At 33.7% G+C, this 18,629-nt stretch overlaps 1 protein-coding gene across 2 annotated transcripts in view; it reads left to right on the forward strand.

The window, feature by feature from the left end:
- Window positions 1–642: 642 nt before the first annotated feature.
- The window catches only part of LOC118201416 (uncharacterized), a 28,016-nt gene continuing 10,029 nt past the window's right edge, over window positions 643–18,629 (forward strand). Inside the window, exons 1-3 of one of the 2 annotated variants that reach the window (XM_085823905.1) lie at window positions 643–797; window positions 6,937–7,090; window positions 14,620–14,772. In XM_085823905.1, the coding sequence (XP_085680031.1) occupies window positions 6,952–7,090; window positions 14,620–14,726 (246 nt within the window). In that variant the 5' untranslated portion in view covers window positions 643–797; window positions 6,937–6,951 and the 3' untranslated portion in view covers window positions 14,727–14,772. Of the gene's footprint in view, window positions 798–5,948; window positions 6,003–6,936; window positions 7,091–14,619; window positions 14,773–18,629 lie in introns of those variants that run through there. The other variant, XM_085823904.1, reaches the window with a different exon arrangement.

The following is an 18,629-nucleotide window of genomic DNA, read 5'->3' on the forward strand; positions in this document are numbered from 1 at the left end:
CGCTTTAAAAATATAAGATATTAAGGATGGAAAGAGAAATATTCTTGATTTGAATTTTAATGTTAGGCAGAATATAATGTTATACTGGAAATGATTTTGGTAAATCATATTTTTAACATAGTCGGATGTATGTGCACTAAAGCCAAATATACCATTACCAACTAACAGAATTTTGTTGGAATTAGAGCCAGAAGTTTTATTTGCATGTAAAAATGTATGAATTACTCTTTCGAAGTGCGCTGTAATGAAGTTCCATTTTAAGTTATTCCCTTTGTTTCTCATTTGAAGAAAACTTTGACGTGATTATTATCTCTTACTAATTTTGCGTAATAAATTTCTATATTTCAAGAATACATTTTTTTTCTTACATGTTCTTCACTACATATCTTTCACTAGTTATCGCCTTTCCGAATTGTTAAAATAATAAGAAGTGTTTATAGTATTAAAGCTTCAATAGAAGATTTAAACAATTGGCAAAGTTATACTAAATCTCTCAGACTTGGAATAAATAACCATAAAAAGTGTTTTTTTGCAACATGCAGCTTTTGAAACAATAGAATGAAATATAGCCCATGAAGCAAAAATTTTCTGTAATCCGACAATACAAGAAGGTGGTGGAAATTCTAGGAACGCAATTCACGGTTTTTTTATGTTGACCTTTAATTTTAAAGCATTTCTTCTACGCAGTTGTGACACAATTGGAAGAATATGGTTTGAATTGGGGAGTATTTTCTTTTAAAACTGAATTCATCTATAAGCCAAAGATAGTTTTCTTCTTTCTGCACTGGAGATACCAGGTAAGTATTAAGCTTTCTGTAAATATAAATAAGCAACTCGGGAAGCCGAATTTAAAGGTTTTGTATGGATTTAAGTTATTCAATACATCGAGTGTAAATTATATAATTTATATGAAATAAATTTGGAGCAAGGAATTGTATTTTTATTCTCTTGAAATATCTTATCTTAATTGGTTTGTTGCTCACATTCTACGTTTTGTTTCTTCCTTGGGGGTTTCGTATTTAGCAGTTTTGAAACAATTGCCTTTCCTCCCCTTCTTGTTAGTAAAGTTCAAACGGGCTATTAGTCTCGAAATACGGTTTTGCGTTGTTTCATTTTCCGTTCGAGCCTCTTGCCATTCGAAAAAAAACGTTAGATATTGCTTCATATTCAATCTGTCTGTTATTGATTGACAGACAGTTATTTGAAAGCAATAGACGCAATCTTTAAGAATATTATTTGTTTACTTTTTTAATCTGATTGATTGAAATTAAAATGTATTTAATTCATGATATGTCTAATTAAAAACATTCAATATTTTTATGGAATGATACTGCACAATTTTTTCACTTCTTAAATATACAGAAGATGTATAACATTCCCATGTTAGTCTAAATGCATATTTATCTAATATCCTATTAAATGCTTCGCTTTTTCATTTGGCATTCTCTACCTATAATCTTTAATGATAACCCATATTAAATTTTAAATGAGTCTTTTCGGGTCAACGTTAAAATCTGAACTCGTTCAGATTTTAATTTTTTTCCCTTCCAGATGTCATTTTAAAATATATAATTTTGAAACTGAATACGCGTCTTTATATTCAAGTCTGATTTTTTTTGTTGTCTAATCATGAGAGCTTTTTTTTTTTTCTTCCCCTCCTCCCTTATATATTTCCTCTCCATGACTTTTAACAAATGTTCAACCGCTAAGCAATTTTTAATTAGTCCTAAAATAGCATCATTTGTAAGCAAAAGTTAAAAACTACCGAAATAGTTTTCGATTTCTATTCTGTCAGTTATTTTGTTTCGTTCTGTAATTGAAACCGGACTTCCCGCTTACGCAATCTAATATTTATGAATTAAGCTGCCGCACTCTTTACCTACTATAATTGGGACTGTTTGATAGCTGTGCCGCACCCTTATTATCGCTGTTCGAAAAGACAGAAATCTCTATAATAGTACCGCGGCGTTACGAAGTGTGCACGAACTGAAGATCAGTTTCTTCCTTGAAACGGTTCGTCAGCACCCTTAGGACGTTATACTGGGTTCGTCAGCACCCAATATAGCGTTAATCCGATTTTCGTTTCAGTTACTGATTAACTTAAGCAGGAGATGAAATAAATATTTGCACCCTTATGAAAATTAAATACCTTTTTGAAAATTGTCTGTGTTTCCAATGTCGTATTTTCTTATTATTATCTTCATCATCAGCAATATTTGATAAGGAAATCTTTCTGTTTACGTTTCCTTGAAAAAATCTGCAGGATAATTGGAATTCTTTGCTAATTTTTCACATGGAAAATTTTATTTACAGCTATTTACAATTCGTTTCTTTACAGAACAACATTCATCTCATTTTTCTATCGTAGTCACGATATCTCTATCTAAAAATCCGCAAAGCGTCAAGAAAAGATATTAAACATAAAATAAAAAGCTTCGCCCTCACGTTATAAGGTATTTCTCCCGCCTTCTTCGTAGTGTAGTGGTCAGCACCCTTGACACGTATTCGAGAATTCTGTGTAATCAGGGAGTTGGTGCGACGAATGAGGTAAATAAATAAAACAGCCTTTATCTTAATCGACAAAGATTCAACTGAAATTTTAAAATTTCAAATTTAGAAATAATCTTAGAAAAACAGTCACAGTAATCTGTGTCTTTATCAGTTCAACCCGTACAGGCAGAAGTAAGCAGTGGAAAACAGTCACAGTAATCTGCGTCTTTATCCGTTCAACCCGTACACGCCGAAGTAAGCAGTGGAACATAATGGACCTGTTTTCTTTGAATTTATTGTATTTCATTTTTAACAAAGTGCAGAAAAGTAAGGAGTGGATTTTGTGAGCAGTATAGGAAGTCTTTTATTACGTTAGAGAGAATTTTTCGAAGCGCTCTCAGAACAAGGAAACGTTTTTGGATTATATAAATGTGATTTATTGAAATATTTGGATTTTACCCCCTAACGGCGTACAAGCTCGTGGCAGTTTTTTTTTTTTTTTTTTTTTTTTTTTTTTTTTTTTTTTAAGCTACGATTTCTAACCAATTCTGGCCTAAAGCTAACATTTTCAAAAATCTAAGTTGCTCTTTTTTCCTTCCCAAATTATTCTTTTAACATTTATTGGTTGTATTTTTTTCATTTATACTTCCCATGTATTTTATGATTACTATTTTTCCTTTTGTCTTTGAAAGTAGTAGATTTATATTTATATTATATATATACATATATATATATATATATATATATACATATATATATATATGCATATATACACACATACATACATTTAATACAAAACTAATATATGTGTGTGTGCGTACGTGAATACTTGTGTGTGATGATGATGATACTTTTCAACTTTGGATAAAGAAGATGCACGATGACGGAATGACGGTGCATAAAAATGTCAGCAATCGCCGTTACCGATTAAACACTTTTTTTTTTACTCTTGACAATATTCTTAACATTGGACAGAATCTGTACGCAATTTTATGATCACATTTGTACCTTTTTTACATCTTCATAACGTATAGCGCGTAATTTCGATGGAAGAATAAGTATCTTTTATTTTTGCATTTTGCGGTTTTGCAGCTGAGGATGGTGGTTCGGTAAAACCATCGAAACTAGTCCTGTGGAAATTTCGTAAATATAACGCTGATTTTTGTTGTTTGTTTTCTGAATAAGTATCTTTTAGTCTGTAATAAAGCGTTTAAAAAGACTTCATATTTTGATCGAACATCAAACTTTTTATTTTTCAAACTTACAGAAAACTAAGACATTTTTTATCAAGGGTTTTCCACGCATCTTCAAAGGAGCGTCTTTTAAGCGGAGAACTTTTACACATCTCACTGAATATTTATTTGATAGTGTAAGCAACACAGACATTACAGTCTTAAAGTCTCACGGGAACTTTTTGATGAAAAGTTTTTTTTTCGCCCTTAGAATAAAAAATTTAAGAATGAATCATTTTGGTGGGATCTTTTCTTTCCTTTTTAAACTTGTTTAGATTAATTCCATCTGCAGTCAGCCAGCATCAGATAAAGCAAATCTTTTGTCTCCTACCGGCAGCTCAAAATGTCCCTTTTTAACGAATAATTTCTTTGAGAAATGTTCTGTTTAAGTAATGCTCCAACAGATAGGTGATGAAACCTTTTCATTCTTTTGTGTTTTCATTTCCATGATTTTGTGTTAATCTGATTTTCTCATCACTTAAGTTCCCATTTGCAAATAAACCTTCAGTTTGTTTTCATTAAATATATCAGGAACAAATTCGTGTGGCTTGGAATTTTTTTTATTATACTCTGTTTAGATTTCCTTTCTCTTTCTACTACTACTACTCAGTTTCGGAACTTATTATTTCATCAACTGCCAGCCTAAAGTTATTTGGCGCTACTTTCCTATATTTGAATTTGACTATCATATCACCAATCATATCTTCACAATCTGATTATATACAAATACTCATCAAACGTCATATCACAATATCTCTTCCAAATACTCATCAAACGTCATATCTCAATATCTCTTCCAAATACTCATCAAACGTTATATATATCTCAATATCTCTTCCAAATACTCATCAAACGTTATATATATCTCAGTAGCTCTTCCAAATACTCATCAAACGTTTTCTATCCGGATCTAAAACTGATTTATATTTGGCAAGCCAGAATTTTTTTCTAATCCTTTTGCTTTCTGTATGAGTTGACTCAAATATTTATTTCTCAAACTCTGATTTAGAATTCATAATCCCAATATCTGATTTTTCAGAAGCGCTTTCTTCAAGTTGTTCTTTACCGCACTCATCACTTTTTGCTTGGTCCAATCCCATGGTCCAAATCTTCATTGTCGAGTTCCTCATCATATGGAAAATGATCATCATTAAAGAAGTTCTTGTATTCTCTTGTCATGTTTTTCAGGATCAAAAAATCATTTTCGATACCATTTTCATCAATGTTCAATTCATCTTATTCAGACACTTTTGATAAGGATTGTTTTGCAGAATTTTGTGTATTGTGATGTAAAAGTGACTTTTTCTAAGTCTCTACTTTTAGTAAGCACACTTCCATTTTCATATAAAATTCTAGTTTTAAAAGATATATTTTCTTTTTATACAAGATTATCTGAAGGTATTTCTGATACATCCATGGATTTCATTTTACCATGATGCAGTGTGTCTTCATTTATACCTATAGATAGAGGATAGCTAAAAGTTTGCAAAACATTTATATTATTTTCAGTTCAAGATGTATTGATAAATGGTATAACTTCGGTCGCTTCCGTATCTTCAGAGAGTAAAAACTGTGTTATTTAAAACAGTAGGTTCACATATTTTTATACGGAAAAGATTAGATTTTATATGTTAATCATTATCTTTGGTAATCTGTTCACCAAATGTAGACAAAATGTAAGTGCATCTCTTTTATCTTCTATATTCGATTCCAATGTTTCTAGATGAAGTACCTTTACAAGATTTTTTTTCTAGTTTCTTCATATATTGGCTTCAATTTAAAGCCCCCACCTTCTGTTCTTGTATAAATATTTCTTCAGAGATCTTTATTAGACCTAATTCAGAACGCTCGTATTCCGAAGCAGTCATCTTCAGTCAATGTGTCTTTGTCTCTAAATTCAGTTTCAGTGTTTAATTCATCAGTCAAATCTAGATTTTCCGTTTCTTCTTATGAGAGTAGTTCGGAAAACTAACCTCCATTGAGAAGTGACGCTAAAAGTAGTGGGCGGAGCGTAACCATTGTTATATAAAGCAGTTTGTCATTCAATAAGTTTCTATCCTACTGAGAATGTCGTACTGACGCGCGTATGCTGGTTATAACATCACGAAATGTGCACAATGTTTTTAAGTGTACATAATGTTTTCACGTAATGTTTTTTAAGAAAGTATATACGAAGTTTGGCTGTGCAATTTGTTTGTGAGATACAAAATCTTAATTTGATTAAATCATTGCATGTTGAATATGGAAATTTTTGAAACAGTTCGCAGTTTTATAAATACGGTTAAAAAAATTTATTTTTGCATTTAACATAGGCGCGTTTTAATGTGATCACGTTTGTTCATGGCTATTTTGATAACATCAACTAAATGATAACATTAAATGATAAGAAAAATCATCCTTCAAAGCAGAAGTGGAACGTAACTTATTTAACCATGCAGCCAGCCCGTTCGCGGGATTCGAACCTCGGACCGAACTACCGGCGTTCAGCGACTTTACCACTCGGCCGCTGGTGGGCTATTCTCGCTAAAAGACAACATGCAAATGTAAAATTTGAAAATAGGGCCAAAAAAATAAATAAATAAAAAATAAAAATTAAAAAAAATTATAAAAAAAAAATCAGCATAAAACCTTACTTTGACGTAGATGTTTTTATGGGATTTTTTTTTTTTTTTTCCCTTAAGAATCAGGGGAAGATTCTGCAGATTCTTTTTTTAATTCCTGTAGAAGAGGGATCTGTGTCTTATCCTCAAAATCGATAAAATTATTCAAAATCTAACCAAAATTAAGGTTGCTTTCTTACTTCATTTTAAATGGTTGATTTAAATCTAAAACAAGCTATTTGGCGACATCTTTCTAACATTTGGCAATTTTTTTTGTAATATGTTTTGACTTTATTTGGCTACTTTGTCCCACATTTGGCGACTTTATTTCAGTTAAAAAATTATTCTGTAATACTTTAGTCATATTAACCGAACTGTTGATAACAATAAACGATGCATTTACCATGTTTTTGTGTACAAAGGACAAGACTTCGGCAGTTTTATAACAATATCCGATGAATAACATTAACCGTGATCACATTAAGTGACGTCTATCGTACTACAAAAGCAATAATGCATGTTTATTGAAGCCTATTTTCTTACCATTTTAACAAACAACGGATAATATTTGACCAATATTTATGTTGGAATATGTTTTTTCCCCCTTCATCTAGAATTTTCAGACGAATATGGGTATTTGTACCTTGGCATATATTATACTAGCTTTTGGTTTAGCTACTCAAGTAATTGCTCAAAGAACGAGGCAGACTGGAGGAATGGGAGGAGCTACGCAAGGGGGCGCTGGAGGCGGTGCTGAAGGTGACTATCGTAAGTAATTTCCTTCCATTTTCATTGACAGATAACTGTAATTATTGCTGTTGTAAATTTACTTTTTCTTCAAATAATGCTGTTTATGAAATATAGCCCAGTTTTTCTGGTTGGATTTTACGTTAATTAACAAATTATTATGTTCGAACTTTTACTTTAACTTCTTTCCGTAGCCCTCACCAGAATGCAAATTAGTTGTTGTGTATTTAAGCTGAGGATTTTAATGTTATAGAGTGAGAGCTTCTGGTAGCCTCGCACTGCAGTTACTATCACCAATTCTACCAAAGTTATTCCGGCTTTTGCCATTTCGCTAACCGGCATTTTAATTTCTTAGGGCAGCTTAAGTAGACCAGTTTGTGTGTCGTCTCAAAATAAGTTACTTCAACTTTCAGTTTCTTTATCTTATATTAAATAGCGCCACCTAGTCGGTTCAATGTTTAGTTACTCTGAATGTTGTACCGATGGGCCCGGGTTCGAACACTGGAGAAGGCTTGGAGTTCGTAAGCGTATAGCATAGCTGCCAATTCTTCCGGTTTTTTATTGTATTTCTCGGTTTGCCGTTAGATCATGAAGTCTCCCGGTTTTTAATTTTTAGCCTTGTGAAGGAAAATACTTCCAACAATAAATGAAATTTATTGAATTAGTGAAATTTAAATTGTTGAAATTTCATTCCCTCACCTCTAGTGACATTCAGAATACCTTTTCTTTTTAAATTTATTTCATCTAAATTATTATTACAATTTTGTTATTACATTGTTGATCTTATTTAATTTTTCTTATTAAATTTCATTTAATGTGAATTCTCTTAATCTACTGCAGATGTTTGTAGATTTTTGTATGAAGATTCAAAGAATGTTTAAAGAGTTAATATTTGTATTTAATTTTATTTTATTTCAGGATATGGTATATTACTAAGTTTATCCTCACAAATACTATATACATAAATCATTTATTTTATTTTCATCGTATTTAAAAGTACTTTGGTAAATAAAAGCTTTCTTTCACTAAATGGGAATTTTCTCCGTATAAAAGTGAAAGAAAATTTAAATATTAAATTAGCCAGAAAGCCCTAAATTTAGAATACCTAATTAAGTGCCAATATATTTTACATCCAGATTGTTTTACAAGCAGTAGAATAACATGAATCATGCATTTTAACTGAATTAAAGTTAGTTTGGAAAGCTTTTGAAATGGTGTCGGCGTACAACATGAATCCAGGTTTCTCCTGGATTTCTCGCAAAATCTCTCGGTTTTAAAGATATCAAGCTTGGTAGCTTTGGTATAGTGTCTGTGCGAAAAGGGGGCACTTAGAATACACAGCGAGACAAAAGTCCTCCCGAAAGATTGATGGTAGAGGAAGAGAGGTGGGAGACTCTTAAACCACCCCCTTCCAGGATGTTCTGCCTCAAAACAGAAACTTAGATTTATTAATACCTCAATCAACTGTGCCTTTTAAATACCCGAAAACAGAGGAGTTACATTCTGTAGCACAAGTACTGCCTTGTGCCTATTTAAAGAGTTCAATGAAAAGATGGTTTAACCTTCTTACAACTTTGTCGTTTCTTTTTTCAACTTTGTCGTTTCCAGTCTAGCTGTGTCTGAAGATAGCGATTTGTGTTCCTATACAAGCAGATACTCTTATTTATAAAGCCAGATAAAAAAGAGGATTTAAAAAATAAAATGAAAGCCTCGGCTATGTAAAAAAATTATTTGTGGACAAAAATTAGACAGAGGAGGTGGAAGCGAAGTGCGAAGTAACGTAAAGTACCCTAATGTTGCCAAAACTGAAGATGATTGAATATTTTATCAACTGGAAAGAAAAATCCCTAATGTATTACTGTAAATAGGTAGTGTACTGAGTGAGGTGTTGAATATACTGTCCTAATTTTAAACGAGAAGAGCTTAAGGAGTTGGGATATTTTTCCAAAAACTGAGTATTCCCGAACATTTGTCAGAGGTCAATATTAAAGGAAAAAACGAAACCAAAATTCCTCTAATAACGAGTGTTGCGCTTTCAAAATTTGCTAAGTGTATTTGAGCTAGCTAAATGTGTTGGCAAAGCCAAAAAAAAAAAAAAAAATAGTGTAGGAGGCAGCCTTATTCTCAGGAAACAAAAATATTGTTGCATGCGTTCGGGTTCGTAATGGATTGAATGTATACAGAGCCAATGATATCTTGATAAAATTTATTTTCTCAAACGAAACACTTTACAGTTCTTGAAGTTTTTGTACAGCTCTTCTCAGTATCACAGAGCACAATTAATAGTTACACTTCAGACTATTAAGAACGTTAAACAGAGCTTAATGCAAAGCGCATCTAAACAGTGAAGCTCACAGGAAGATATCTCAATACTTCCGAAGTCAACTCTGAACTGAAAAACTGATGCTCTCTCTGTTCTTATACAGTTTTACCCCTGCCACTGAGAAATCTTTAGTACCTTCCATTTCTCGAAATTACTGGAAGGTATATATGCATGTAGTTGCATATGAGGGGCAAATGTGGTTATAGTTACACATAGGGATCAATTACGGTACCAATTATAGTTATTCTGGACCAAAATTTTGCCAAGTAATCACAATTTTGGCGACAAAAATTATTCCAAAAACTCTCACCAGCTTGGTTATATCTCGCCGATTTTGCGAGATGCCAGTTTACTCAGTATTAAATAAACTTTTCCCTGCAATCTTAATTTTCCGGCAAAGCTTCGTTCTTCAAACTTTTCATATTATATTAGATAAACTTCAAAACAATGTAGTTAGTTATATGAATAAGAAATTTAACTGCAAGTTAATTTGTTAATTATGGATGAATGAGTAGTACATGAATGCAGAGTAAAAAAGAAACATTTTATAAAAAAAAAATCTGAAATCTTTCCCAGGTTTTATATTATGCCCAGAGCAGCGGTTATTTCCCCCCCCCCATTTACACACATGCACATTAAGATTTCAGATAAGTTCAAAGGTGTTTTTTTTTAAATTATTATTATTATTTATTTTATTTTATTTTTCTATTTGTAGACACATGCACGTTTCGAGAACATTTTGGCTAAGAATATTTAAAAACAGCGTACCTTTAGAATTTCCGATAGACAGACTTGCGAGCAGGAGATAAAAATGTTTTATTCTATACAATGTTTCCAATGCTCGCTTTGAAATCGTTGGGTTTTTTAATCGAAAATTCGTTAAAGTTTTAAAAAATATGAAATAGATCAGGCGTTCCCAAAGTGTGCGCTGCTTTGCGAAACGCTCCTGTTTACTCTTTTACAGAATTTAAATTCAAATCACATGCGCTGCATAAATCGCTCGTTGCGTATTAAACCGATAACACCGCTCTTTTCCCACGTACGGAATTTGGGTTGGGTTTGGCAACGCCCGAATTCTTTGTTAGCCGACGCTAGAGATTTCTAGAATCCCACAATCGATCGTCGCGTCGCATCTACAGAACTTGTCGCGAGCACCCTATGGTGGTAGTATACAAGCCGCCGTAGGTTCATTGCCGAGTTAGTTTATCGTAAGCGTTAAGCTGTTAAATTGTTAAATAGAAGTAGTAATAAAGTATTCTTGGTAGTGATACAAAGGGTTGTGATTTACAAACCAAGACAGACAAAAGTTATAATATATATTTAAACATATGTATGTAAGCAGTTCAGTTGCGTTCTTTTAAAATTGTGCTGTTTTGTATTTTCGTAAAAAGTTAGTCACAGAATGAAAAGATTTTCATTAAATAAGCTAGTTGATAGTTCAAGTCAGAGTGATCAAGCCTCGGCAAGTGTCCGGGGAGCAAAAAGGCGAAAATATCGCAAATGCAATGATAGCTGTTTGGACTTTGACTTTATTTCAGCAGAAGTTAATAATAAATAAAGACTGCAATATTGTGCTCTGCTTTAAAATTCTATCATAGGAGAGTATGCTCCCAAGTGAGCTAAAACGGCAACTGGAGACCATTCACCCTACCATGGTTGAAAAATTGCGCGATTTTCATAGAAGAAGTTGCAAAATTTACAAAAAAAGAGAGAAAAAGTGTTCACTCAACAAGCTTTAGTACCTAGCAACGCACTGTTAGCATCTTTCAAGGTGGCTTACAGGGTGACGAATTAATATTACGGTAGGAGAATCGGCGGGAAAACTAATTACAAATTTACCTTTTTCTAAGAACACTCTTAGTCGAAGAATCCATCATATTGTCGAGGATCTCAATGACCAATTAATAGAGAAAATGTAAGGCAAGGATTTTGGTCTACAAATTGATGAGGCTACTGACAGTAATAAAGATGCATACCTTATTTGTTACGTACGTTTTCTATATAATAATATAATTGTTGAAGGCCTTCTTTTTTGCCAAAGCAAAAGTGAGGGTGCTAAAACTTATTTGAAATTCTTGTCAAGTTTATAACAAAAAATAATTTAGATTGGGAAAAGTGTATCGGTGTGTGTACTGACCGCCCTTGTTTAATGTCTGGCAGGTATGGAGGATTCCAAGTTCTTATTCGCAGTAAAGCACCTCATGTTATGTGGACCTATTGGCATCATCCATAGGGAAGCACTTGCATTGAAGTCGATGAACTGAAGTGAATTTGGTATTGGAACGTATCATAGACGTAATAAATTACATAAAACTAGGACGCTAAAAGCCAAACTATTCAAAAAAACTTTGCATGGACATGGAAGCTGAACATACAGTCCTGCTATATTACTACAGTTCACGATGGCTTTCACTTGCAACGCGCATTCGAGCTGCATCAAGAAATTCACGCTTTTCTGCAAGAGGAAAGATATGCAAACTCCAGATACTTTGCCGAACCAAAAAACTGGCATATTTGTGCGATATATTTGACAAAATGAATGCCTCTAATCTTTCTCTACAAGGCAATAATAGGTCCATATTTAAACTATTGGATATGATTGTGGCGTTTAGAAGAAAAATTAATAAGGATTGCCGTCGAGATTGTTTCCTCGAATTGCATAAATACGCGTCCTCTAATGTACTCATTATCTCTAAAAAATTGTTGTCTCTTTTAACTGAACACCTTTCGAAGCTCACTGAATGGTTTGCAAAATACTTACAATACTTTGCAAATATCGAAAAGTATTCGTGGATCCAGAATCCTTTCCATACTTAAGCTCCACGAGAATTCAAATAAATACGCGTCCTCTAATGTACTCATTATCTCTAAAAAATTGTTGTCTCTTTTAACTGAACACCTTTCGAAGCTCACTGAATGGTTTGCAAAATACTTACAATACTTTGCAAATATCGAAAAGTATTCGTGGATCCAGAATCCTTTCCATACTTAAGCTCCACGAGAATTCAGTTCACAAGAAGAAGAGAGTCTTATGAACTCTCTTTCGACAATCGCCTTAAAACAAAATTCGCTTATTCCGATTTGGTAGAGTTTTAGATAATCATCAAAAATGAACATCCAACTCCAAGTTCAAAAGCTTTAAGGATTTTCATCCCTTTTGGAACATCATATTTATGCGAAACCAGATTTTCAGCTGTAGAGATCTTGCTATCGGAAAGCTTTTCTATCATGCGATTCGAATTTCTGGTATAAGACTCCGTTTAAATTGTGGAGTGAGTCTCCAGAGAGTCCAATATTGTTTTGTCGTAGGATCAAAATGTTCTGCCATTTAGGTTTTATGTTTGAAGACTCCATTAAGTCAATTATGGGTTTGATGTTGCCGTCTTCCAGTTGGTGTTTCCTACTTTAGTCATTACTTCACGGGTATCTATCAGCTGATGTTGAAGTTGTACGATCGGATTCAGCAGCTCGTAGTTAGCTTTGACCTTGGAACAATATCAGCAACTTCATGGGCAAGGTCTTCTGGACAGGCCGTCGGCGTTTCCATGTGATGATCCCTTCCGATGATGGATAGTTATGTCATATTCCTGGAGTCTCTGTATCCACCTGGCTATTTGACATTCAGGATTCTTGAAATTTAAAAACCAGGTCAATGATGCATGTTCCGTGTGGAGCAGGAATTTTCTGCCTTTGAGATGATGATAGAAATGTTCTAAGACTTTAACTGTGGCAAGCAACTCTTTCACGGTGACACAGTGATTTCTCTCCGGTTTAGATAGGCATTTTCTCTAGTAGGTCACGATACGTTCTTGGCCATTTATTTCTTGGGACAAAACAGCACCGATACTTTGATTGCTCGCATCCATTTGGAGAATAAATGGTCGGTCGGGCTGAGGATACGTCAGGATTGGAACAGATGTTAAAGCTTCCTTTAGTCTGCTAAATGCATCCTCACATTCTTTTGTCCACAAAAACTTTTGCTTGCTCTATGTCAGCTTGTGGAGGACTCTTGCGATGGAAGAAAAGTTCTTCATGAAGCTCCTATAGTAGGTGTAATGCTCTAGCTATCTTGTCAGTTGATGGACATTTTCGCGGCATCTCCAGTCTTTAACTGCTGACATTCTTTGCAGGATCCGTACACACGCTTTCTATCTGAATAATTTACGTTTAGAGGCACGCAACTTTAGATTGACTTCTTTCACTTTTTGAATTACCTTTCTAAGATTTTCTAGATATTCTTCAAAACTCTTCCCGACGATTCCTGGGACGCGCAGTTCTTGGGAAGGCGGCAATGTTACGAATTTTGTACTGAGATAGATAATTTCCAGGTGTAGTCATCCAGGTATATCAGACAGGCTTCGTAGAAAAGACCTTTCAAAACAGTCTCCACGAAGCATTCGAATGTTGCCGGGGCATTGCATAATCCAAACGGCATCAGCTTGAATTGCTAGTTCTTGTCTGGTAGTAAATGCCGTCTTTTCCTGGTCATCAGGATGTATCTCTACCTGACAATATCCACTTTTTATATCAAGTGTCAGAAACCACTTGCTTCCAGAACGTGCCCAGAATATCGTCAATTCTAGGAACAGCGTAGTACTTTTTAATCATAGACTTGAATAAAAATGCATTTAATCCATGATATATCTAATTGAAAACACTAAATATTTTTTATAGAATTACACCACATATTTTGTCACTTTTTATATATGCAGAACTTATATATATATTCTATAAAATGTATCATTATTCCCCTGAACCAATTCTATTAACTCTTCTGATAAACCATGTTAAACAAAACAGCCCTTTTGGAAACAGCCCTTTTGGACGATTGTTAAAATCTCAAACTTTCCAAACTGTTTTCTTATTTTTATTTACTTATTTATTTATTTGTGGGTGGCATAGAAAATAAAATCCGCTGAACAATTGGAGAGGTTTTTAATTTGTTGCGTTCATAGAAAGAGGTCCCCGTTTTAAACACTGCGATGATAGAATTATGAATGATTTTAAGTTAGGTGAAAGCGTGGAAGGCACACAGTACTGTACCAAAAAAATTCATATTTTGCTTTGCCCATATTTACTAACTAATCATTCTATGTCTGAGATTGTTGCAGTTAGAGGAATAAGAAATAATATCTAGTGGTGAGAAAATCTTGAGGTTTGCTTACAACAGTTTTGTTAATTCAATATGTTCTTCCTGTGGGATGATAATTTGCTTAATTTATTTCAGAAGCCCAAATGGCAAATTATTGGTATGAGCTGGGAAATTTCTGGAGTGACCTCGGCGAGTGGTGGAGCGATATGTCAGAAAGAATGCGAATGACAATGATGGGATAACGTCTACTTTAAAGGATTTCTCTAACGGACAATGAATTCAAGTTTGGTAAGAATTTATCATTAATCACATCTCCACAAATGTCCCTAAATTTACATTTGAATTTTTTCAAGGCAAGTAACGGAGGACATGAAATGTTTAGGAAAACAACCCACATGAAGCTCGTATTTAATCATCATTTCATCTTATTTGAGTGAAAGAGGCAGCGATATCAATGTAGTAGACGTCGCTTAGTGTGATCACATTTGTCCACGGCTATTTGCATAACATTAACCGCACGATAACATTAATTAGTAAGAAAACAGTATCCTTCAAAACAGCAATGGAATTTAACTTGTATCTTAAGTTCATTAACCAGTTATTATTATTTAAGTCTTTACTATAATTTCTCATTTTCATATTGCTCACCAAAATGCAAATCGTCTTTGCGCTGAACGTTTTGAATTTTTAAATTGGTGTTTCTGGCAGCCGCGCTTTTTTTTTTTTTTTTTTTTTTTTTTTTTTTGTTAGTATTTTTGCCAGCTCTGCATAAAAGTCATATGCCGGCTTTAGTATTTCGCTGGTTGATGTTTTAAATATGGGCCGGTGAAATATTATAAAAGGCCAAGGCTACTATAGAAAACTCATTCACTTTCAGAACACTATACATTCAAAGGTATTACCCGTAGAAGTGAGATTTACATTTGAAAATAATCAAACTCATCACGTTTGTACACAAAGATTGTGACTGGTGCAAGTTAACTGGATATATTGCAGTTGAGGGTTTCTTCGGCAGCCGCCTGCTGATTCGAGGGATTTTGTCTTTCAATGGAAAGGGTCATCTCTTCATAAGAACATTCACGTTTATCGATACTTGAACGATGAACCTCCGCATCGAATGGATTTTGCATGTCTGTGAGGATGATCTCTTTTTGTTCCCTTGGCACCCAAGTCACCTGATTTAATACCTTGCAAGTTCTTTCGCTGGGGCTACATTAAAGACATTGTTTATGTACTCCCACTAACAAAAGCATTAGCGCAGAGGTCGGATTAATGATGTAGTGATGACCATTGACAGAATGATGCTGTAAAATGTGTAGAATTAATTCAGCTACTGGCTGAAGCTGTTATACTGAAAAGAATAAACTGCATCGAGGAGGAAAACATCATGATCCCTAAACAGCACGGATTCAGTAAAAAAAATCGACGACTCACCAGCTATATCGAATTACAGAACTTATCGCTGATGGTCTGAAGAATAAACTCATCACAAGCGCTCTCTTCCTCGATATATCAAAAGCCCTTGTTTGCGTATGTTTACAGGCGCTCACCTACAAATTAATAACTCTGGATTTTTCAGATTATATAATAAACTTCATCAATTCCTGTCTTTATGATGCAAACTTTTTCGTTCGTCACAATAATGCATACTTAACAATTCGAGAAATCCTTGCGTTAGTCTCCCAAAGCTCTTTGGTAGCTCCTACCCTCCTTTTTTTTCACTATTTACGAACGACATTCTACATAATTTATACACTACACTTGCATAATACGCCGATGACACAGCGATCTGATATCCAAACGAGTCTCTGGTTTCAGTCGTTGAAACTCTACAAAAAATCATTAATGCGCTAGTCTGGGATGATCAAATGGAAGACAAAAACCAACGTAGAAAAATCAGAAGCAGTCCTCTTCACAAGGAAAGGACTGGAGCATCACTCAGTGTGCATAATACAAATATCCTGTGGACCAAGCAAGTCAAATACCTTGTTGTTATTTTAGACAAAGACTCGTATGGACCCGTACATGTCACATATTTTTAACAAGCTTCGGGGTGCTAAAACATTACTCAATCCCTTAATTGCCCCAAACTCCGTTCTTCCTTGATGAATGAGGAAATGAGATACTCTGGTACAAGACCATGTTGAATCCTATACTGACTTATGCCTGTCCCATTTGGGGTTATTTATGTAATTCATGACTTAAAAAAACTGCAGCAAATACAAATGGCTACCTTCAGACAGATTTCTACATGCCACTGGTTCATAAGAAACGAATCAATCCATTATGAATTAGACGTGGGACAAAGTAGGAGAATGTATAGCAAAAATTGCAAAATAATTTTTTAGAAAACTCGAACAAGTAAAAAACAGCTTAATAGAACTAAATTATTATTTCAGAGAACAGATTAATAGAAAAGGGACCAACGCGATTCTACTGTATTTAACGTAATTTAATTCTTACTTCACAATTTCTTCAAATATCTCTTTTAAGTTTCTAGTCTTCCTATTATTCATTTTCCTCCTTACCCCACCTATTTCAGTCATTCTTATTCCAAATTTATATGGTTTTGAAGAAGTCGCGCTCCTTATCCAATGCCTGACCTGTATGAAGTTGTACTCTAGTACTTCTAGCTACAGCATTGGCTGCAGACGGATACAGCCAGAACCTCCGCACTCTCCACCATCTCCATTCTTCCATCTTGGTGGCGGGGCAGTGCGCATTCATTTATTTATTCTTACATTGTCCGTACATAGAAACTCAATTTAGTGCAAGAGAAAAGCCATTTTGAGCTAGATACTTGTGTTTAATACAAATGGATTCGATTCGATTTCTTCACTTTGCACTCTGACGTAACGCCATGACTTTCAGTCGAGTAATGCCTCTACGAAACATTAATCGCTTATCATTCAATATCCTTATTGTTTATCGCTTAACGTCTCATCTACAGTTGTTAGTGGATAACGTAGTTCACTGCTTTTACACCACAATGACTTAGCACGGCGTAGCTCAGCGCCCGGAGACCTTCCCAAGCTCATAGCACGTAATTAGGCTTAGGTTTTTTTCTCCGCTACTTCCACCTTTTATAATGTTAGCTACAGGAAAAGATATGGGACACTCTGCACACACACACACACCAATTTTTTTTTTTTTTCAATGTCGGACAGTTCTATATTTTCCATTCTACTGGAGCGATTCATGAAATTCAACTTGCATTTTTTATGTCTCGAAAGTGCAACTTAGAATATATAGTAGATTTCTATATAGCATTGCTTTAACATGGGTATTTTGACATAAAATCAAACTTTTCCCGAAACGAAACTTTCCATATTTCGATTCTAAGACTCAAATTAAGCCTAAATATTAAATTTTTAAAAATTTTTATGAATAACTGAGAAATTAAAAATTTATTTTAGATCACTTCTTTCAGTTTGTGCCAAGAACAATTCATTCGGCGAAATTCTCAATTTATAGTAACCTATCTTCCTTTTCCTTTTTTCAGTGTGCGCGAGCGGAAAGAAAAGGTGAATCCTTCATTCTTTCAAATAATTTTAACAAAATGTGTAAAGTGTGATAAAATATTAACAAAACTCATTGGGCGTTATTATAGCTTATAACAATTATGATAAATTTCAAAAGGCACCAATATATGAATTCGCGTATATCTTGAAAAATTTTGAATATAAAAGCTTTAGTTGTTTGCAAGTAAGCCTAGAAATGAATCAACTTTAAGATGATGCTAAGCATTTTATAGGTTAGAATTCAAAACTTCTTTTGAAAAGTTTATAAAAATTACTAAAAGACACAAATTTAAAAAATAAACCAGAAAATATCTGCGAATTTGGATTGAACCTAAATTTTTAATTGTGAAAGAAGAAATTAAATAAGTTTATTAAAAAAAGAGATGTTAAAAATTTATACCAAATTCAATTATTATTGAGGAACTAAAATTTTGCGAGATAATTTTTTAAAAACTACTCGTGAGATTTTTACAGAATTTGACAAATTGGCCTAATTTGAGTCGCAGAATCTAAATGTGGAAAAAAATAGATAGGTCATTTCAGAAAAATCCCGATTTTGTGTCAAAATACCTATGTTAGAATAATGCTGTGTATAAATCTAATATATATCCTAAGTCGCTCTTT

This window comes from Stegodyphus dumicola, chromosome 9 (assembly GCF_044657685.1).
Source record: "Stegodyphus dumicola isolate Sdum_Otavi_A_Nest chromosome 9, ASM4465768v1".
In the NCBI taxonomy this organism is placed as follows: Eukaryota; Metazoa; Arthropoda; class Arachnida; order Araneae; family Eresidae; genus Stegodyphus; species Stegodyphus dumicola.